At 33.9% G+C, this 24,796-nt stretch overlaps 1 protein-coding gene across 1 annotated transcript in view; it reads right to left on the bottom strand.

The window, feature by feature from the left end:
- The window catches only part of LOC132754145 (uncharacterized), a 69,551-nt gene that overhangs the window by 30,657 nt on the left and 14,098 nt on the right, over positions 1 to 24,796 (bottom strand). The window contains exons 2-5 of the mRNA XM_060744739.1: positions 23,428 to 24,010; positions 22,797 to 22,955; positions 10,409 to 10,720; positions 8,668 to 8,698 (exon numbers count right to left, since the gene is read on the bottom strand). Of these exons, the coding sequence (XP_060600722.1) occupies positions 8,668 to 8,698; positions 10,409 to 10,720; positions 22,797 to 22,955; positions 23,428 to 23,985 (1,060 nt within the window). The 5' untranslated portion in view covers positions 23,986 to 24,010. The remainder of the gene's footprint in view (positions 1 to 8,667; positions 8,699 to 10,408; positions 10,721 to 22,796; positions 22,956 to 23,427; positions 24,011 to 24,796) is intronic.

Below are 24,796 nucleotides of genomic sequence, written 5' to 3' on the forward strand. Positions count from 1 at the left end.
CACATTATTCGTCAGCAGTGCTAACATGTTTATTTCTCAAAATTTTTATTTTTGACATCTTGTTACAGTTTCAAAAACATACTCATCTGCTACATGCATGAAATGTCTTTTGTATCTCAAGCTCTGTTGGTAATTTACTTATTATTATAGTGAATATGTATTTTGTATAGAATTCAAATTCTACTTAATTTACACTTTTCTGCCTTTACGACACATTATTGCTTGTTCAGCTGTAAAACATCTAACATGCTCTAAACATATGTTTGACATTTCTTAAGAATTAAAAATATATGGATTTCTGAGGCATGATGTACCTTTAATAATAATATTAATAATATTACGGTAACGCTGGTGGTGTGCTTTGTTGTTTACCACGCGGATCACGGCCGGTTACAGGTGAAGAATTGTAACACTAGTGATAATCAATATATTTCGAGACATTGTTTCTTTAACTTCATAACAAGATATTTTTTAAAGATTTATTATATCTACAATAGCCTTGAAATAAATGTTTATTAACATATAACCGAAGGCTTGATATAACACTGAAATTACTCTGTATAAACCTAAAGTAAATAAACTCTCGAAATAATAACTCTGACACATCTTATGGAGACCAACCACGACATCTGCAAAATATACCTATAAATTGTTTACAAAAACAGTTATTCATATCCATTGAAAACATAATTAATCACGGTCGACAATCGCTGTCGAAAAGTCTTACACAATAATTAAATTTAGTCAGCTATAAAACGTACTCATTCATCATAATTGAAAACGACAATAATATTGAGACGAAAAATATTGAGAAATAAGAAGGTTTATGATTGTATCACTTATCTGAATAATCTGCTTATCAAAACTTATCCTTTCTTAACTAGTCTTGTTTTTTGCTTGCATGTATTAACCCTTTTTGAGTGCATGTATTAAACTTCCTGTTTCTAATGTACATGTTCTTTTCTCTTAAAGACAAAATGAGTGCCCCTGTCTTTTCTAAGCGTAATATATTAATATGTTCACTTACTTCACACGTATACATACGATTTCACTTGTTCACAGTTCTAACAATGATTGTATATTATGTATGTATATGTCTCATATTTATGTTCTATGCACTTATCTAGTGGGTTTCTTTTTTGTACTTTGAATAGAAATTGGAGGGATAAAAGCTTTGTATGTTTGGTAAGAGACTAAAAAAGCTTGGTTTATTAATCTATTTACTAATTAATTTATAATTGTCTCATTTTCGTATGTACATACTTTTCTCATTATGTTTATTGAACCGCCGAACATGGGGATAGACATTGTAAAATGTTTTTGCGAATCTTGAAAATATTTTGAATCTTGTTAACTTTTAGTGTGTTTAAACAACTATCGGATAAAATTTTATCAATTTATTATCGTGTCTGTTTCCAGAGTCCAAATTATCCTTATCAAATGCATATCTTACAACAAATTGCCAATTTTTTATTTTCATTTCCAGAGTTCAAATAAGTATGTCAAATTGCATTTTACCCCATATAGCTTCGTTTTCATTTTCAGTGTCCCAAATATCTATATAAAATGCATATCGTACTCCTTACAGCCTCAATTCTATTTCTTACAAAAAACCCTGCCAGTTTTTAAATCATACTATATATTCATATATTTGCCTCCTTTAGTGCGCACAGTAGAGTTTAAAACATATCTACTTTATATGAAGTTGAAACATTAGGATTTAAAAATTGCAAAGAGACAGTGTAGCAAGTTTTAATAATTTAAGCAAAAAATATCTTTTATAGAAGTTTTTTTAACGTAAACAAATCTGAATACAGTGTGATCCCTCAGGAGCATAAATCACAAACAAAATTACTAAACATTGCAAACACGGTTTGATTGAGGATATATATGAGGGCTAATAGACAGCCCTATGTCGCTCACCTGAATGTAAATTTATACATTTAATGACTAGGCATATGCATTATGTTATATATAATATGTTATATTGTAAACTGTAAACGAAAGCAGATATATTATCTTAATCTTAAACTGATAACACAAATTTAAGTTGATATTTGTATCTTAAATAGCGCATGTGTAAAAACATTACTGGTTGCTAGTGCAAAGGGAAAGCAATAGTTACTAAAGAAGTCATTTTTTTTTGTTTTTTTTATATATGGTTTATATATGGTTTCAAGAGTGCCTGCTATGAAATTCAATAGTTAAGTCACTCGTTGTTATGGAAGTATGTATGCTCTGGAAGTCACTAGCTGTAATACGTATGCCATGGAAGTCAGTGGTTTCTAGTGTTATTTACAGTTTTTTCTATGAAAATATTATGAGTCATCATTTGCTATAGAAAGTCAATGGTTTCTATGTGAGACATTGTTTGCTAAGGCAATCAATGGGTGCTATGGAAAGAATCTGTTGCTATTGAAGTCAATGTTTGCTGTAGAAAGTCAATGATTGCTATGAAAACCTCATGGTTGCTATGTAAATTTAATGGATGCTATGAATATCACTAATTGGTATTTGAAGTCACTATTTGCTATGGAAGTCAATGGTTGTTGCAGAAAGTCACCGATTGATACGGAAAATTATGGTTGCTATGAAAGTCAGTGGTTGCTATGGAAAATCAGTGGTAACTTTAAAAGCCGCTGGCTGCAAAATAGGTCACTGGTTTCTATGGAAAGTCAAATGTTGCTATGGCAAGTTAGTGGATGCTACGAAAAGTTGTTAAGTGCTTTAGAAGTGTATTGATTCTATGAAAAGTCAATGGTTGCTATGAGAGTCACTGGTTGCTATGGGATGTCACTAGTTGCTATGGCAGTATTTGGATGATATAAAAAGTCACTTGTTGCTAAGGAAGTCGATTGTTGCTATGTAAAGTCAATGGCTGGTATGGAAGTCAATGATTTTTATGGCAAGTAAGTGGTTGTTATTGAAGTAAATGGTTGCTATGAATTGTCGAAGGTTGCAATAATACTAGTAAAATCAATGTTTGCCATGGAAAGGCACTAGTTGCTATGGAAAGTCACTGGTTGTTAAAGAGATCTATGGTCTCCATTGAAAGTAAATGTATGCTATGGAAGTAAATAGTAGCTATGGGAAATCAGTAGTTCCTATGGTAGTCAGTGATTGCTATGGAAAGTCACCGGTTGCTATGGAATTTACAGTTGCTATGGGAATTCCCGGAGTGCTATTTTAGTCAATGGATATTATGGGAAGCAACTTGTTTCTATAAGAAGTCAGAAAAATCCATGTTTCCCAAGGGGGTGTCAATTTTGATGACAAAAAGGTTATAATTTTAACAATTTGTGTAGAGGTCCTCCATACAATGAATGTTTCATACAAAATATCAAAGCTAAAGCCTCTATAGTGTAATAAAAGAACTTGTTTTTGTTTTTACTACATACATATAAGGAAAATCATTGATCCCCTGGGGCAGGGCCACTGTTGGCCCCAGTGCTTTTTAACAAACTTTATAGACATCCACTCAAAAATGTTTTGTGCTACATATCTAATCTCTACCTCTTTAGGTTAGGTCTTTGATTTTTGACGTTTTTTTCCTTCTTTTATTGCGTCCACGACAGGTGAGCCAAAAAGTGCAAATAAAACCTTTTCAAATGAGCATGTTCAATATGACTAATGTAGATTCAAAATTTTTAAGTAAACGATTTGATGTCAAGCATAACGCCTTGCCCCTCTTTCACTGAATATTTACGAACTTCTGGACAGATATAAAACGCGGCGCCGCTCCCCTATGTTTCAATGAACAAAAGGAAACACAGCGCTCCTTCTAACATTTTTATTTTTTAATCAACTTTAATATTTTGGATATTACATGAAAGATTACTTCATAAACTTTCAATGGACGCTTTAGAAAATATAAATGAATTAAGTAAATGTATAAAAATGCAAATGTAATTGTTTCAAAGTTTATCATGTTTGCTCTGAAAACCTCATTTTCAAAACAGGAAGTGGATGAGCAACAGACCTGAAATAAAATATCAAGGTATTGAATTACCTCTCAATGCTGTATGCCAAATATCAAGAAGATGTGATAAGTAGTTGCTGAGAAACATGTTACGAAAATTTCCTCCCATTAACCATTAATGTCGAAAATTTAACTAAGATGATAAACAGGAAGTGGATGAGCGATAGACCTGAAATAAAATCCGACGGTATGGGAACAGTTGTCAAAGCTGTATTCACAAAATATCAAGAGGCTGTGGTAAGTTGTTGCTGAGAAAACTGTTACAAAAATTTCGAAAATTTAACTAAGGTGATAAACAGGAAGTGGATGAGCAACAGACCTGAAATCGAATCACACGGTATGGGACCACGTGTCAATGTTGTATGCCAAATATCAAGAAGCTGTGATAAGTAGTTGCTGAGAAAAATGTTATGAAAATTTCCTTCCATTAACCATTAATGTCGAAAATTTAACTAAGTCGCTATAGAAAACTGTTACAAAACAATTTCCGCCCGCCCATCGCCCGTCCTTCACCATACTATAGAACCTGGGTTGGCACCAGTGCAACCCGGCCAAAGAAGTTTATCAGGTTAACTTCTGAAAACCACTCTTAAATTCAGTAAAAAAACACGGCGCCCACTTACTTTTTTATTGATTGATTAATTCTAATAATTATAGATCAAATAAAAATACTTAATTTTTTGTTCTTTTTTTTCTAGGCACCTGCTTTTTAATCTTAATTTTTCATAATAGAGTATGATATTTTACATTTGAATTATATATATTTGTTTTTTCTCTGGTGGATGTTTAAAACAATAATTTATGTTTATAACTTTTAATTATTTTATCTTAGTATTCTATTAAATTAATACAGCAGTACAATGCTTTTGACAATATTCTAAATCTATGATGCATGAACTTTGTTAAGACCGATTATCATTTTTTATGTTATACCCCCTGTCGTCCGTCTGTCTGTCTGTCCGTCCGACCGTACGTACGTACGTCCGTTCGTTAGCAATTTGGTTTTCGAAGCATAATTTAAGTTCCATTTGGCCCACAATGTTTAAACTTCATAGGATGATTGTCCATATTGAGTAGAAGACCCCTATTGATTTTGGGGTCGAAAGGTCAAAGGTCAAGGTCACTATTACCTTGAAACTGAAAACAGTTTCTGGAGCATAACTGTAGTTCCATTTGACCCACAATGTTCAAACTTCATAGGATGATTGTCCATATTTTGTAGAAGACCCCAATTGATTTATGGGTTACTAGGTCAAAGGTCAAGGTCACTGATACCTTGATACTGAAAACAGTTTCCGGAGCATAACTTAAGTTCCATTTGACCCACAATGTTCAAACTTCATAGGATGATTGTCGATATTCACTAGAAGGCCCCAATAAATTTTGGGGTCAAAAGGTCAAAGGTCAAGGTCACTATTGCCCTAGCACTGATAATGGTTTCCGAATCATACCTTAAGTTCAATTTCACCGCACAATGTTCAAACTTCATAAGGATGATTGTCCATATTGGCTAGAAGACCCCCTATTGATTTTGGGTCACAAAGGTCAAAGGTCAAGGTCACTATTACCTTTATAACTGAAAACAGTTTTCGGAGCATAACTTAAGTTTCGTTTGAACTCACATGTTCAAACTTCAAAGGATGATTGTTCATTTTGAGTAGAAGACCCCTTTTGATTTGGGGGTTAAAAGGTCAAGAGGTCAAGGTAACTAAATTGCCCTTAAACTGAAAATGGTTTTCAAAGAGCATAACTTAAGTTCAATTTGACCAACAATGTTTAAACTTCATAGGATGATTGTCCATATTGGGTAGAAGACCCCTATTGATTTAGGGGTCACAAGGTCAAAGGTCAAGGTCACTATTACCTAAAAATTGAAAAAAACAGTTTCTGGAGCATAACTTAAGTTCCATTTGACCCACACTATTCAAACCTCATAGAATGATTGTCCATATTGGGTAGGAGACCCCTATTGATTTTGGGGTCAAAAGGTCAAAGATCAAGGTCACTATTGCCCTAGCACTGAAAATGGTTTCCGGAGCAGAACTTAAGTTCCATTTGACCCACAATGCTCAAACTTCAAAGGATGATTGTCCATATTTAGTAGAAGACCCCTATTGATTTTTGGGGTCACAAGTTAAAAGGTCAAGGTCACTATTACCATGATACTGAAAACAGTTTCTGGAGCATAACTTGAGTTCCATTTGACCCACAATGTTCAAACTTCATAGGATGATTGTCCATATTAGGTAGAAGACCCCAATTGATTTTTGGGTCACTAGCTCAAAGGTCAAGGTCACTGATACCTTGATACTGAAAACAGTTTCCGGAGCATTACTTAAGTTCCATTTGACCAACAATGTTCAAACTTCATAGGATGATTGTCGATATTGACTACAAAGTCCCAATAAATTTTGGGGTCAAAAGGTCAAAGGTCAAGGTCACTATTGCCCTAGCACTGATAATGGTTTCCGAATCATACCTTAAGTTCAATTTCACCCACAATGTTCAAACTTCATAGGATGATTGTCCATATTGGCTAGAAGACCCCTATTGATTTTGGGTCACAAGGTCAAAGGTCACTATTACCTTTATACTGAAAACAGTTTTCGGAGCATAACTTAAGTTTCGTTTGGCTCACAATGTTCAAACTTCAAAGGATGATTGTTCATTTTGAGTAGAAGACCCCTTTTGATTTTGGGGTTAAAAGGTCAAAGGTCAAGGTAACTATTGCCCTTAAACTGAAAATGGTTTCAAGAGCATAACTTAAGTTCAATTTGACCAACAATGTTTAAACTTCATAGGATGATTGTCCATATTGGGTAGAAGACCCCTATTGATTTAGGGGTCACAAGGTCAAAGGTCAAGGTCACTATTACCTAAAAATTGAAAACAGTTTCTGGAGCATAACTTAAGTTCCATTTGACCCACACTATTCAAACCTCATAGAATGATTGTCCATATTGGGTAGGAGACCCCTATTGATTTTGGGGTCAAAAGGTCAAAGATCAAGGTCACTATTGCCCTAGCACTGAAAATGGTTTCCGGAGCAGAACTTAAGTTCCATTTGACCCACAATGCTCAAACTTCAAAGGATGATTGTCCATATTTAGTAGAAGACCCCTATTGATTTTTGGGGTCACAAGTTAAAAGGTCAAGGTCACTATTACCATGATACTGAAAACAGTTTCTGGAGCATAACTTGAGTTCCATTTGACCCACAATCTTCAAACTTCATAGGATGATTGTCCATATTAGGTAGAAGACCCCAATTGATTTTTGGGTCACTAGCTCAAAGGTCAAGGTCACTGATACCTTGATACTGAAAACAGTTTCCGGAGCATTACTTAAGTTCCATTTGACCAACAATGTTCAAACTTCATAGGATGATTGTCGATATTGACTACAAGGTCCCAATTGATTTTTGGGTCAAAAGGTCAAAGGTCAAGGTCACTTTTGCCCTAGCACTGATAATGGTTTCCATTTGACCCACAATGTTAAAACTTCATAAGATGATTGTCCATATTGGCTAGAAGACCCCTATTGATTTGGGGTCACAAGGTCAAAGGTCAAGGTCACCATTACATTGACACTGAAAACAGTTTCCGGAGCATTACTTAAGTTTCATTTGGCTCACAATGTTCAAACTTCATAGGATGATTGTCCATATTGGGTAGAAGACTCCTTTTGATTTTGGAGTTAAAAGGTCAATAGGTAAAGGTAACTATTGCCCATAAACTGAAATTGGTTTCCAGAGCATAACTTAAGTTCCATTTGACCAACAATGTTCAAACTTCATAGGTTGATTGTCCATATTGGGTAGAAGACCCCTATTGATTTTGGGGTCACAAGGTCAAAGGTCACTATAACCTAAAAATTGAAAACAGTTTCCGGAGCATAACTTAAGTTCCATTTGACCCACAATATTCAAACTTCATAGAATGATTGTCCATATTTGGTAGGAGAACCCTATTGATTTTGGGACCACAAGGTCTTAGGTCAAGGTCACTATTACCTTAATACCGGAAACAGTTTCCGAAGCATAACTTAAGTTCCGTTTGGCCAACAATATTCAAACTTGATAGGATAATTGTCCATATTGGGCAAAAGACCCCTATTGATTTTGGGGTCACTAGGTCAAAGGTCATGTTCACAATAAACTTAAAACAAAAAACAGTTTCAAGAGCATGACTTAAGTTTCATTTGGCCCACAATATTCAAACTTCACCATGATCAGTATGATTGTGCATATTGGATAGACGACCCCTATTGATTTTTGGGTCACAAGGTCAAAAGTTAAGGTCATTATATAGTACTTAAATATTAATCAGCTGTAAAATTTTATAGGATGACAGCTAATTCCCATGTCTTACAAATGCTTCATCCTTACTGAAAAAAACACTTTCGGGCATATAATGCTCCGCCTAGCGGTGCTCTTGTTCAAGATATTTCTTGGTCTCTTTCAATGATAGTGTGTGTTTTTGCACTCAAATTGTTATTAAAACTTCACTCAGTTTCTACAGTGTACAATGTAAGGTCACATCAAACATTTTACTTTTTGGCAGTTATAATTTGCATAGAAGGTAATGTTCATAACCACTATTGTAGATTTAAAATAAAGAAAGCATTCTTAACTTAAGAGGAAAACATCAAGTTATTATTGAAAATGATAAAAAGATGAATTAATTTACCTTGAACTTTCTTTTTTCGGCTTGACCACCCCTGTAAAAAGAATGAGATATAAAATTATGATGTTCAGGACGGTTATTAGCGTTATTTCATTCAAAATGTAAGGCAATAAGTATTTTATCATTGAAAATGGATGGTATCGGTTGTTTTGATAGTGTCCAATATATGTACAGGGTGGTAAATGCACGTGATTATATAGCAAGCACATGCTGTAAAATTTATGAAAACAGCTGAAGTTCTTTGCGAATATTATCAAAGTGTTTAGCTCATCGTCTGCAGAAAAAGTGTTTGGCCCGGCTTTGGTCAACTTAGTGATTTTCAATATCATTTTCCACATGTCACGGTCGGTGAAAATCCAGCAAAACGCACAATCAAAATGGCCCTTCTGGTTTCTCAGAGATTATAGTGAAATGAGTTATAAGATGAACTCATTCTTAAAAAGATCTATACACCTATGAAGCTCTCAAATACGTTTCTAGGAAAGCTCCGGACAACATATAGTATGAAAAGTAACAAAATGATAACGCATACACAAACCAAAGGGTAAAAAAGGGTAAATACTCAAACATTATGCAAAGTAAAATATCATTCGTGCAAACTGCAATCCCCCTGAATGAGATCTATTTACATATGAAGTTCATGTTAATATCTCGAATACTTGCCGAGTTATGCAAATTGACAAATTGAAAATGACAAAGGGCAATAACTCAAAACATCAAAATAAGAATTATCGTTTGGATGCATTGCACACCTGAATGAGATTAATGAAGTTTCATGTTTATCTTATTTCTCAAAAGCGTTGTGCGTTACGCTTCGGACAAACATGTGGAATGGAAGGACGAACGGACAAAAGGACGGACGAACAAATGGAGACTACTAACATATTCTTCACACGTATGTTTGCGGGTGGTAAAGCTATTCTCAATTTAGTTTTATGTGTGTTTTAAAGTTTGCGCTGTGTACGCTCACTAAAATAAGGCGAGTTCGCCATTGTGAAAAAAATCGCAAATTAAAAAATAAAATTGAAACGTACAGAATAAATAAATATTTTCGTTATATTATTATCATTACAGTGGAAAATAAGATATAAGTATATTTAAAGGACTATTCTTTTTTATTTTAAAAGTTGTTTGTCACGCAAAATTCCAAGCAAAAACACAACCCACTGTGACCTTATTACTGATGTTATGCATCAAAGAATTGTGATCTATTCTATCAATGTATCTCCTGTAATGCTGTAGTGGTAAATATATTATTAACGCTAAAACTGGTCACTTGTACCTCCAGTAAAGCCAATTCCCGTGTTTATTTACAAAGTATTACTCCCGGAGCTTGACTTTCTGTTGTTAACTTTCATTATCTTTTTCATAATATATACGACAATAAAAACTTATGATATTTTGTGTACTTTTTTAAATGAATTTAGACAACAATTAAGGAAGTTCGTGGTCGTTGGCTTCGAATTACTTGCCCCTCATCACTAAGGTTCGAATCCCACTGGGAACATTCCACTCAATCATTTGATGAAACTATCACGCTGGTACCTGAAATAAAGCACAAAGGGGCACTTGAGTTCGTTTTGGAAAATCGCTATATGTCCTCTACTGTTTGGTGCAATGTTTAACCCAACCACAGCAAACAAAAGACAAAAATAAAAATTGTATATAGAAACTATCTCTACACCTTGACATGCCTCTTGACTGGGTAAGTTATATAATTTAATATAAAGTGTTGAAAACGAACCATAAAGTATATGAACACATTCCAGAACATCCGACGAACTATTTGGAAAATGCTCATATCAGACCGAGCATCAGATATGGCATCCCCTCTCTCTGCAGAAAGTGTTTGCACAGCGTTTTTAACATCAGCTAAAGCGGCATCCTTCACTTCATTAACATCTTCTTTAAATTTATTCAGTACAGCCAATGCTTTTTCATCGAGTTTACGCAATGATTCAGCTGTCCTTTCATCAAGTTCAGATAACGCCTTATTTCTGTTCTCAAAAAGTGATACTGTGTCTTCCTGGCTTATGTGTATCGTGTTGTTTTTTAACTGTAATGTATAAGACATATATGAGTGTAATATACTTATCAACAATTTGCTTACAAAAATTTGTGTTTGATGTGTCGTAAGTTTTACAGTTGAATCGCACTATCACGTCGCTTGAGCGAGCGAGCTGATTTCGACTTAAAAATGGATGAAACATTTAAATAAAAATTCATCACTAAAGGCAATGTCACTTTACTCTACTATAGGAATTACATGAAATATATTATTGTCGTTGTTTGTTATGCTGTATTTCCAGATAAGGGTTCTTAAATTTGACTTTTGTTGACACCGATCGCGAACGACCATTTCCAGCCAAAAAATACAATTAACGAGCAAATACTTTTGATAGTTTGAAAAATAATCATTTAAGCTCCAGAAAATTATACAATGCCTTGTTTACAGACAGTGGATTTTTAAAAATGACAAAGAAATTACCACTAGTCTTGTTTTGTTACTGCACGATTGTTAGCTTACTAATAATATGGTTGCTTCCATAAGTATTACAACTTTATAAAGTTTTGAAAACCATCTGTTTTGTAATTGTTGGTGTTCTCTATGTTTGAACTATATTAAATTTTTATAATAAGAGTTTTTATTATCTAAAACCATATGTTTACGGCATTTTTACGGCATGTACATTGTACTTTGGAAATAAACATTGTACAACTAAATGGTATCATGTTTGGCATTTAAGTTGTCAATGCCAAAGGGACCCGGCACAGTGTTTGGATAGTGTAAAAAAGTAATTCTAGAAAAAAAAATACTTTATATGTAATGTAATATATAGACTATATATTATCTATAAATTAGTTTTTTTTTCTCTAGAATTACTTTTTTACACTATCCAAACACTGTGCCGGGTCCCTTTGGTCAATGCCCCACATGATCGCTTAGGATTTCTATATTTTTGTAAATCAAAATGACACACCTTTTGCCAGCGGAGGATAGTAAAACTAAAACAATTTAAAAAGGAGGCAATATTCTGCACACGTTGTTAACAGACTTACCCGCCCCGGATAGTCAACAAATATTTTCAGTTTAAAGTGATACATTAAACTGTGTTTGAGAAAAAGGCAACTATTCTAAATCAAACGAGGGAAATAATTAAGAAAAAGGCTGTCAGGATTATCTCCATCTACACATGCATTTCAAATTTCGTGGTAAAAGCACCCTTCGTTTAAAGTGAATTCATATGTTTTGAGAATTGAACCCTACCAAAAACAAGAATTCATCTGTGAAAAAAATTTATGCCACCGCAATAAAATAACAGAAGTAGATTATTTTTGTTACTATACAATTTAACTTTACCATAATGCAATAGTGTCGAGTGAATTCGGAGGTCAAGGTCATATTTCAGCATGTCAAATCATTAGACACATGTGCTGATGTGCATAGTGCAATATTTGATTCAAAAATAAAAGAATTTTTTATTGACAAAAAAATATGCATTGACTGTATAACATAGCTGTATTAAACTTTAAAATGCAGGTACAGTAATTTTTTCTTAAATATCATCTTTTCAATTAAGCATTACCAATTTCTAAAAAACATAATCATTATTATAAACATGGCGTGTTTTACGGAGTCCTTGTTATGTTTTCATTTTTTTTTATTTAATATCCCTACAAAGCTCACAACTGTCTTGCTAGAGTTCATGACCTGTATCATTTCATAAATATCTCTGAAAATCATGACCTTTAGGATAACTCTATGCTATTGAATATTTTTACATAAAAATGCATAACATGTATCAGGCATTCCAATGTAAGTTGTTTCCTTTTAAACAAAAGATTGTTTACGTTTTTACTATAATGTCCATAATGAAAATCAATGACCAAGTGGCGGGGCCAACTTTGATCCCAAGGCTATTATTTTAACAAGGGTCAGGCTATTATTTTAACAATCTTGATATAGGTACACTACACAATGTTTCATAACAACAATTTAACCTTTAGCCTTTGTCCATAGAAAGATGAAAATATTTTAAGTTTATATTCTATACATATATAAGGAAAACCAGTGACCCCGGCGCTGGCCAATTTTGACAATAGGGGCAAATTTGAACAACTTTGGTAGTGGAATTTTGGAGGATAATATTATATACAAAATGTCAAAACTCAAACCTGTAAGCCTTTTACCTTCAGACAAGTAGATTTTTCAAGTTTTTACTATATGTAACTATTATTAAAAATCAATGACCCCCAGGGCTGGGGCCAATTTTGACCCAAGGGCTATAATTTGGTAGAGGTCTACTACACAATGTTTCATGGCAAATATAAAACCTCTGGCCTTTGTCAATTCAGAGGAGACGATTTTTATAGGATTTTACTATACATACATATAAGGAAAACCTATCAACCCCGGGGCGAGGCCAACTTTGACCTAAGGGCCATAATTTGAACAATCTTGATAGAGTTACACTACAAAGTGTTTCATGCCATTGTTTTGTCACTGGGGGGGGGCAAAATTTCACTAACTTTGGTAAAGATCCTAAAGATGATTGATATTATATACTAAATATCTAAGCTCTAAACCTTGTACATTCAGACAAGATATCTTTTTAATTTTTTTACATAATAAGAAATTAATGACCCCAGGGCGAGGCCAATTTTGACGCAAGGGCTATAATTTGAATAATCTTGGTAGAGATCTACTACACAATGTTTCATGGCAAATATATAACTTCTAGCCTTTGTCAATTCAGAGAAAAAGACTTTTAAAGATTTTACTATATATTTAATATAAAGATTTGTTTTAAATTTTAACTCCAGGGCTATAATTTGAACAATCTTGGTAGAGATCTTCCAGACAATTCCTTATGCAAAATATCTATCTCTAGGCAGTGTGGGTCTTTACCAGAAGTTTTAAATTTTTTTATTCTTATCATTCCTTTTGGCTGCCATGGCAACCAGATTTCTGCATAGAATCAAATTCTTTTCACAACTTCCTCCTAGTAACAATCCTGCCAAGTTTGGATGAAATTGGACTAGTGGTTTTATACACGAAGATTTTAAGTTGACTATATAACACGCGCACGAACTCACTCACGCACACGCACGCACGCACGCACACAAACACACAGCTGAATCGCAAGATGTCATCGCAGATGCTTAAGTGTCATTAAAATTTTACAGGGAAATTCAAAGTCAAACATACCATATATGGAGACATATAAGTGTTCAGTTATGGAAAAATAAAAATAATGACCTATTTAAGTGATAACCGATCAATATGTGAAATATAGATTTAGTGATAGTGTGCAAGATAAAGGGCGGAAACCATTCCGAGACTTAAGGTCCCTATGAACCTTATCTAGAAACTATTGACTTCAAAGTCAGTAGGGGTCATCTACTAAATATGCCTGTTCAATACGTGAAATATGAAGACTAAATAAAAACACGGTTTTGTGACATTGACCTTTGACATACAGACCCCAAATTCATTAGGGTTCATTAACTAGTTGTAAACAATCAATAGTAAATAATCAATATGTGAAATTTCTACATCTACATCTACATTACACTGCTTTATAATCAATTCTGATTATGACTAGAAGGCGCGTTGTCAGGGAACTGTTAATAAAAGAAATTATTTATATGCATATTGAAAAGTTAAAAGAATAAAAGTACTACAAGACTATTAATTTAAAAGACGTAGTGTGCAATTTAGAATTTATAGAATGGGTCAAGCCTTTCAGTAAAGATGTTTAAACTGGGCTAGACTGAACAGTTAGAGGAAGGCTATTCCAAAGACGTATGCTCCTAGGAAAGAAATAATTTTGATGATATTGTGTCCTTGAGTAGGGTATCAGGTAGTTCAGATTTCTTGTTTGAGTAAGGTGTTGGTGGTCAACAAAAACAATATTGTTTTGGATTTTATACAAGTAGGTTACATCACTGATGTTTCGACGCTGTTCAAGGGTTTGCCAATTTAGATCATTTATCATTTTTGAGACACTACTTGTATAGTCATAATCATTAAAAATTTATCTAGCAGCTGATCTTTGTACTTGCTCTATCTTATAAATTAAGTATTTCTGCCAAGGATGCCAAACTATGGAGCAATATTCAACCTGAGGTCTAACATAGGTCTTATATGCAGTTTCCTTTATCTTTTTATTTGGGGTTTTAACATTTCTTCTAATAAATCTGAGGGAGTTATTTGCTTTAGATGTAATGTTGTTTATATGTTTTGTCCATGAAAGGTCTTGACTAATAGTGACTCCTAAGTATTTCGCTTCTTGAGTTGAGTTTAGTTGGATGTTATGGATGGTATAAGGAAATATTACAGGGTTTCTTTTTTAGCTCATCTGTCACTTCGTGACAGGGTGAGCTTTTGTGATCGCTTTTCGTCCCGCGTCCGTCGTCCGTCCGTCCGTCGTCCGTAAACTTTTACTTTAAAAGACATCTCCTCATAAATCACTAAGCCAATTTCATCCAAACTTCACAGGAATGTTCCTTTGGTGGTCACCTTAGAAAATTGTTCAAAGAATTTAATTCCATGCAGAACTCTGGTTGCCATGGCAACCAAAAGAAAAAACTTAAAATATCTTCTTCTAAAAAACCCATAGAGCTAGAGCTTAGATTTTTGGCATGAAACATCTTCTGGTGAGTGTCTACCAAGTTTTTTCAAATAAAAGCCCTTGGGTCAAAATTGGCCCCGCCCCAAGGGGTCATTGATTTTTCCCTACATGCATATAGTAAACGGGGCGTCCGTGGCCGAGTGGTTGAGGTCGTTGACTTCAAAGCACCTCTGTGGGTTCGAATCCCGACAGGGACTTTGGATTCTTTCATGTGAGGAAGCTATCCAGCTAGCTTATGGAACGTCGGTGGTTCTACTCAGGTACCCGTTCGTGCCTGAAATAATGCACGGAAGGGCACCTGAGGTCTTCCTCCACCAGTAAAGCTGGAACGTCGCGATATGACCTATACTGTGTCGATGTGACGTAAAATCCAAAACAAACAAACAATATAGTAAAAGCTTAAAAAATCTTCTTTTAAAGAACCCAAAAATCTAGAGCTAAGATATTTAGCATGAAACATCTTCTAACGGATGTCTACCAAGTTTGTTCAAATAAAAGCCCTGGGGTCAAAATTGGCCCTGCCCCAGGGGTTCATTGATTTTCCCTATATACATATAGTAAAAACTTTAAAAGTCTTCTTTTTAAGAACCAAAAGAGCTAGAGCTTAGATATTTAGCATGAAACATCTTCTAATAGGTGTCTACCATGTTTGTTCAAATAAAAGCCCTTGGGTCAAAATTTGCGCGGCCCTGGGAGTCATTGATTTTCAAAATTTCCTTATATGTGTATAGAAAAAACTTCTTTGGAAAAAAATAGCTAGAGTTTAAAAATTAAAAAATGTAATGAAAAAACTAAAATAGCTAGAGTTTAGATATAAAGGACAAAGCATCTTCTAGTGAGTGTTTTCAAAGTGTGTTCAAATAAAAGCTCTGGAGTCAAAATTGGCCCCGCCCCGGGGGACATTGATTTTCCTTATATGAGTATAGCAAAAACTTAAAAATCTTCTTTGAAAAAACCCAAATAGCTAGAGTTAAGATATTAAGCATGAAACATTTTCTAGAAAGTGTCTACAAAGATTGTTCAAATAAAAGCCCTGGGGTCAAAACTGGCCCGGCCCCAGGTGTGTCATTGATTTTAAGTATATGTGTAAAGAAAAAACTTTAAAAAATCTTCTTTTAAAAATCCCAACAAGCTAGACCTTAGATGTTTAGCATGAAACATCTTCTAATGGTTGTCTACCAAGTTTGTTCAAATAAAAGCCCTTGGGTTTAAACTGGTCCCGCTCCGGGGGCCTATGTACAGGTGAACGACTTCAGGGCCATCATGGCCCTCTTGTCTTGTTATCCTGAGAACTTCACATTTGTCAGGGTTGAACTCCATGGGCCAGTCTTTTTAAAGACAAAGGGATAAATTATTTTTAATACAAATGAGTGAAAACCATTCTGATATTTAAAGCCCCTGTGACCTTGACCTTTGAACTAATAACCCCAAAATAAAAAAGGGTCATCTACTACTTTTGACTTTGCGATAAATAGTTGTCAACATAATGAACAGACAATAAAGGTAACATTGACCTACTGATCCAAAAAACAATGTACTAGTCATGTTCTAGTTATGACCAATCGGTACGTTTTATATGAACACCTTGTGATAAAGATAATGAAGGGAAACATGTGGTATACCAACAGACAGACAGACCGACTAACCAACATATGCAAACCAATTTATCTTCTTCAAAGGCGGGGGTGGAGGCCATAAAAGGTCATCTACTAGTGATGACCAATCAATATGTGAATTATGAAGACTTATTTTCTTACTATATTTTTGTATTATCCTTATTTCTAAAAGATTTTTATACTTCACAACAGCTGTGCTGTGTGGCAGCTGTAAAAATGCCCCGTACTTCACTTCAGTGTTGTCATATATTCCTGGTCTTTCGGGATCATTTATTCCAACACTTTTAAGTGTTCAAAATTGAGTACCGCACAAGCCGGTGCTAGGGGACTTGAGGATGTTGCACATTTCATTATCCCTCAAGTACAGACTCAATCAAACCGAGTCTGCAATTTTCACGTAATTTTGTTGTGATTAATGCTTCAGATGAATCACACTTGATGCAGATTTTATAACTAATTGGTGTCAAGAAATAAGTGGAATCGACTAAAACATTCAAGGTAATTGTGACCTTGATCTTTGACCTAGTGACCTCAAAATAAATAGTGGTCATCTACTAGTGATGATGAATTAAAATGTGAAGCACAAAGACTTAATAACAAGTATTTATGAAGATAATAAATGTTAACAATTATACATTAAGGGTCCATTTGACCTTGGCATGTGACGAAAAGACCAAAAATCAATAGGGGTCATCTTCTAGTTTCAGTCAATCAATATGTGAAATAAGAAGACCAAGTGACAAAAAGTTTTCAAGATAACAAGCGGAAACCATTCTGACATTTAAGGCCTATATGACCTTGACCTTAAAACCCCATAATCAATAGAGGTCTGCTACATACGGCTTATCACTATGTGAAATATGAAGACTGAGTCATAAATAGTTTTCAAAATAATGAGCAGAAACCATTCTGACATTTAAGGCCCATGTGACCTTGACCTTTGACCTGGTGACACCCAATAAGTGACCTTGACCTTTTACCTAGTGACACCCAATATCAATAGGGGTAATCTACTAGTTATTTCCAAACAATATGTTATATATGATTACTTTGTTATACAAAGTTTTTAAAATAATTAAAAGTAACCATTCTGACATTTAAGGCCCCTGTGACACTGACCTTTGAACTAGTGACCCAAAAACAATAGGGGTCATCTTCTTCATATAACTTATCAATATGTAAATTATATCTACTTTGTGAAAAATGTTTTTAAGATAATAAGCGGAAACCATTCCGACATTTATGTCCCCTGTGACCTTGACCTTATAACTAGTAACCCCAATATCAAAAAGGATCATCTTCTACATATTTCTAATCAATAAGTAACTTACTACGATTTTTTTATCAATACTTTTCAAGATAATGAGCGGAAACCATTCTGACATTAAAGGCCTTTGTGACCTTGACCTTTGAAAAAGTGACCCCAAAATAATTAAGACGCATCTACTCGTTATGACCAATCAGTATGTGTAATATGAAGACTAGTGATAACTAGTTTCCAAGATAACCATGTGGTCTACCGATGGACAGACCGACAGACAGACTGACATACCAACATAAGCAAAGCAATAAACTCCCTTTTCTTCGAAAGGGCGGGCTGCATAAAATTATTCCGAGTTTGATGCGATTCACGATTCAATTGTCAAAAAATTGACAAAAGAAGTACAAACATAAGTAAACAAGAGCTGTCACTGGAGACAGCCAAACTCGACTTATAAAATACTGGACGAAGTAAGGAGGACAAAACTATGAAAGAAAACTAAATTATGTATTAATATGTATTAAATTATAGTAAAAAAATAACATTTGTTAACATAAATTCCAAGATCAAGGGACAAAATTCTAGAAATAGTCACGCTAGAGTTTTGAACCTTGTCACAAAACATGTGTGTTATGATAAGAAATATATATTTGAAGTTTGAAGGAGATACCTTAAAAAGTAAAGAAGTTATAATATTTCTTAAAGAAAATCCTAAGTTCAAAGAGAGATAAATCTGTGAAAATTGCTTCAAGAGTTATGAACATTGTCACATAAAATGTAATTGATGATAAGGAATAAGTATTTGAAGTTGGAAGTAGATACCTTCAAAACTAAAAAAGTTATAGTAAAAAATAACATTTTTCTAGTAAAAAAAATCTGTGTTTATGGGGAGATAATTCTTGCAATAATGGTGCTAGAGTTATGAATCTTGTCACATAAGATATGGATGATGATAAGGTACATATATTTGAAGTATGAAGTTGATCCCTTTAGAAATAAATAAGTTACAGTAAAAATAATATTTTGTTAAGGAAAATTCTAAGTTCAAGGGGAGATAAATATGAAATTATTTGTGCTAGAGTTACGAACCTTGTCACATAAGATGGGGATGATGATAAGGTACATATATTTGAAGTATGAGGGTGATCCCTTAAGAAATAAAGAAGTAACATTAAAAATATTATTTTTTAAGGAAAATTCTAATTCAAGGGGAGATAAATCTTAAAAATATTGGTGCTAGAGGTATGAACCTAGTCACATAAGATAGGGATGATGATAAGGTACATATATTTGAAGTATGAGGGTGATCCCTTAAGAAATAAAGAAGTTACAGTAAAAAAAAGTATTTTTAAAGGAAAATTCAAGGGGAGATAAATCTGAAAATATTGGTGTCACATAAGATGTGGTTGATGATAAGGAACATATATTTGAAGTTTGAAGTTGATACCTAAAGAAATGACAAAGTTATAGTGAAACATATTTTACTGCACCAAAACTTTAATCTGAAATCTGGACGCGGACGCCGACGCCGACGCCGGGGCGAGTAGGACAGCTCTCCATATACTTCGTATAGTCGAGCTGAAAAGGAGCATAATTCCACTTGTTTGTCAGTGCCATAACGAAAAAGGGGAAATAGTCGTTTTTTTTTATTTAAAGGCCATAACTCAGCAAAAATCATTCAACAGGAAATCCCGTTTAATATACGCAAGTACTTGAGCAAACAAGCAATTCTGTAAATTTTCATACATTGTCCTGGTAATAGAAAAGTAGTCCGGAAAAACTTAAAATATCATTAAAGGATTGCCAAACTAGAATAGTTAATTCATATTTAAGATTTTGAGAAGTAGTTCGGAAGAGTTTTGTGATGGAAGGACGGAGGGATTGACAGACGATGGAGAAGTTATCACTATTTGTTTCCGCCATTTTGTAGAAGGCGAAACAAAAATGCGCCCCTGGAACTCAGACTAAGAAGTGGCGCCCTACATCTACACCACTGAATTTTAATATGTGAAACCACATTATAGTAATTCTGTTAAAATATTTAAATGCCTTTATCTCCATCGATTTCGAGTAGTCCATGAAACATCGAGGTAATATTTTTTTTATTTCAAAAAATGTTGAAACACAGCATGCAATTTAAACTGTCTTGTTTTTTGAGCATTATTTGGAATCTGTGGTATCAGCATGCTGTGAGCAGTGATGATCGTGGTATTAGTGGTTGTGTTGGTGGCGTAGGTGATGTTGTTGTTTACAGTTTTGGAAACAATCAAAGGTTACTGTGGTATCCGCACGCTGTGAGCAGTGATGAAATTGGTCTTAGTGGTTGTGTTGGTTGCGTAGGTGATGTTGTTGTTCACAGTTTTGAAAACAAACAAAGGTTACTGTGGTATTAGCATACTGTGAGCTGTGATGATGAGTGCTCTGATTGGTTGGGTTGGTGGCGTAGGTGATGTTGTTGTTGATAGATTTGTTGTTTACAGTTTTGAAAACAAACAAAGGTTACTGATTGACAGCAGTGATGATGGTGGTCTTAGTGGTTGTGTTGGTGGCGTAGGTGATGTTGTTGTTTACAGTTTTGAAAACAAACAAAGGTTACTGTGGTATCTGCACGCTGTGAGCAGTGATGATGGTGGTCTTAGTGGTTGTGTTGGTGGCGTAGGTGATGTTGTTGTTTACAGTTTTGAAAACAAACAAAGGTTACTGTGGTATCCGCACGCTGTGAGCAGTGATGATGGTGGTCTTAGTGGTTGTGTTGGTGGCGTAGGTGATGTTGTTGTTTACAGTTTTGAAAACAAACAAAGGTTACTGTGGTATCCGCACGCTGTGAGCAGTGATGATGGTGGTCTTGACTAAAGTATTTAGAGAACAGAGACATGAGGTAACTTCAGCAAGTGCTTAACATTATTTTTTTTTCTTACTTTCTGCTCGAATTGGGAAATCTAACCTTGTCCCTTATATATACGTGTTTTGACGGCTTTTTGCCCCCTTTTTTACTCTATCTCAATTCATTGAGAAGTTACAGCACTTTGAAATAAGTTTTGATGGAAAAAATCAAAAAAACGATTTTGGGCAATTGTGAGACGTCCCGCCGTTGTCATGGTAACAGGAAATTTACGACTGATCATGCTGTTACAGAGGCTATGGTCTAGTCAACATTTTTGCCAAGTTTCATCAGTATTGAAACATTTTTCATAGTTTCATAGCAGTTTGACCTTGTATAAGGAGGCTTTCAATGAAAACGGCCATTTTTCACAATATGGTCATGGTGTAAAAGGTTTAACATAGACCTTTACAAAATTCTCATTTAAAATCTTTAATTTATTGCATGCATCACATTTTATCAAAAAGCTCTAATAACATTGTAGGCATTTCCGTCTATGGTAGACAAGGAATTTCGCCTATTATTCGTGAAGCTTAAAACAGAAAGCAAAATTTATTTATTACATTCACATCATTTATATTGAACAAGTATGCTTTGGATGCGTTCAAAAGAATAATGAAATTTAAAATGTATTTATTAGAAGGGTTGCTAGCTTATGTTATGGAATGTGATGTGTAAGCAAGAGAAAATACGCTTCTTTGACAATTTGTTTGGACAATATAATATACACGTTATAAAGAATTGTTTCTAAATATATTAAGATTTAACTTTTGTGTGTATGCATAAATTAGACGTCACGCAATCTATTCTTCAGATTGAAGAGAGGGAAAATAAAAGCTTAATGGTGTAAAACTGTTTTGCACCCATTCATGGGTAATATTACTCGACATCTATTTAAATGATTTCTAAGGAGTTTTGCATTATCGCGTGAAACATGTATATTTATATTTATCAGTTTGGTGATAAGAAATGCAATAGAGATATTTCAGACAACCGTTCAGTGAAAAAAAAATAACAAGAAAAAAGATTTTTATTAAATTTACAACCGTAAATTGAGTAAACATCACCAGTCAATAATCTTTTCGGGTGTTCATATATTCTCTAATTTCTTTAATGCTTAAATACCTATTCTGTATTGCATCACGTTGATTCACTGAATGGCAAAAGGAACTTATTTATTGCATTCTATGTAATATTTCCTTTAATTTGGGTGTGACATTGACCTTTAAGTTTCGGATCCATATGTTATACATGACACATTGTTCCGATATGCTACACATTTATACAACACTATTTTAACACCATCCATAAATGACAACGTTATGGAGGACAGCGGGGCGGACGGAAGGATGAATGGTACAAAAATATATGCTTCTTCATATAATTCAACTTCGATAGTCCATAGTATCTTATAAATACACAAAGTGCTAGCTATACAATTAGTTTTTTATTACAATATCTCATTAATAGTTATTATTCAGAAACATTTTGTTTTCTGTTTTTAGTAACAGTGCCCTTTACCATGACCACACGGAGCAAAAGAGCAATCATTTACTAGTCGTATTCTAAATAAAAAGCTATATTCAGTCCTCATTTAAAATTAAAATTAATATACAAAATAAGCTTTAAGACAGCGGGATGTCAACTTTTAAAAAGGTCAAAGAACACTTGAAATCAAAGCAGATACTCATATATTACATTAATAAGTCAGATTCATATTGTAATATATAAGTGATTACCTGTGTTAGTTTATGAACTGCATTCTTTGACGCCTCGTCATTAATCAGACACTTTGGATCTTGAAGAACAACAATGAACGCATCCAAAAAGGAACACACAGTTGTTTCGTCGATTTCAAGCTTTGAGCTATGTAAGATTTCATTTCGGATGTCTCGCGCCTGAAATAATTTTTATAATACATACATTTGTGAAGAAGAAGGAATCATAACACATAATTCCCACTACTTTTTACTTTTAATTCTTATGTATAATCATAAAGAACATTATTTTTTTCTGCTCAATGTAAGGGAATACTTGGTTTTAATGCTTTTTATACGTTCAATCCTTACTTAGGAAAGTCTGCAGTTCGAGTTCATATTTAAACATTTACATTTCGATCAAGGTTATCTTTAAAATAAAATGGCAAAATTATATTTTTTAAAAGTAAGTCTAGATCTATTCAGTAATTAATTTAGTATATTTATGAATTTAAAAATCATTTATAAATCATTAACCGTTATATGTACTTACCATATGAAACAAACTAGTAATATGAGACAAAGTTTTGAGTCGACTTGCTGTTTATAATTATTAAGAATTTTAATGAATATTAAAATAATTTATGAATCATTGACCGTTTCCTGTACTTACCGTATAAAACGAACTAGAACTGGCCACAAAGTTTTGTATTGACTTGTTGCTTATAATAATGCTCAGCAAACTAGCAGCATCTGTATCTTTAGCTGATGTCCCTGGACCTATAGTTGTTTGGAAACATTTTGCATAACTCCACCCATGAGGATCCGAACACCACGTTCTTGGGTCTGTGTTCTTCCATAAGGGGTCTTTAAATACATGCTCATCTATAATTGCGTCGTAGAATTTACTACAAATGCCATCAGGACATTTCCTACGTCCGACTGGTCTGCTTCCAAAACAGTTGTTTGAGGTCTTTTGGCTACATGTGTTTTTGTTGCATGCCTTCGTAGAGTTAAAATGTTCTGGAGAAAGATTATTTTCTGTACACTGGTTGCACTGTTGTGGTGATCCAGATGATAATGTTGATATTATCTTTTGAAGGGTATTATCACGACATTGCAGTACTTTTTTTCCAACAAATTCTTGAAGACCTTCCTGTAAGTATTCCAGTCCTTTTGAGCCTCGTACCCAATTCTTAAACAGATCTTTATCCAGTTCCTCACTTGCCATTATAGCATTTTCGAACAAGGTCAGTCTGAATGAAAACATTTTTATAAATGTGATAATATCTTTGTAATTTGATATGATTGACATTTTAATCATGCCAGTGTATTCAATTTGAAAATCAAATATCTATATTTATTTACTTGTATGCTTGCCTAGTATGCTTAGAGAAATAAAACCTCATATTTCCAATCATTTTGTTACTAGAAGTATTTATTTTTCATCTTTGGTAGGTAACCAGGGGACTGTCAATTGTTATATAAGTCTTTTTCACAGCATATAGCACAGTATAGCACAGCATATCAAAGCAATGCATAGCAAACCATCAGGCAAGTGACGATGAATTGATAAATAAATATGTGATTCGTTGGGTTTACGCTTCAATCTACAGTATATAGCACATATAGTTGACGAGACATTTAACGCAACATACAATCGTATATATACAATTTACAGTCATACAGTTCAAATGTATTGCAGAGAAAATTGTTATACTTCAGAAAAGAAAGAAAGAACATGTCTAAACACAATGTCAAAAGTAGAGATCGAACCTCAGACCTCTTATATATTAGATAATCACTTAACCCACTATGGTAATGTGGATGTGACGAGAAATACATAAAGCTAGTTTGAATTTTCAAAACATTAGATATATACTCTATGATAGTAATTCTCGTAAAATATACGAACAGAACTGAAGTGTCCCAAAAGTGCATTCATTTTTACTTCTCAAAAGATTATTATTTTTGATATCATGTATTAATTTATAAAATGTTACTGATTGGCCAATTCTCTGAACCATCTATTGCCTATGTTG

The sequence above is a fragment of the Ruditapes philippinarum genome, unplaced genomic scaffold (assembly GCF_026571515.1).
Source record: "Ruditapes philippinarum isolate M1 unplaced genomic scaffold, ASM2657151v2 ctg12621_1_1_1_1, whole genome shotgun sequence".
In the NCBI taxonomy this organism is placed as follows: Eukaryota; Metazoa; Mollusca; class Bivalvia; order Venerida; family Veneridae; genus Ruditapes; species Ruditapes philippinarum.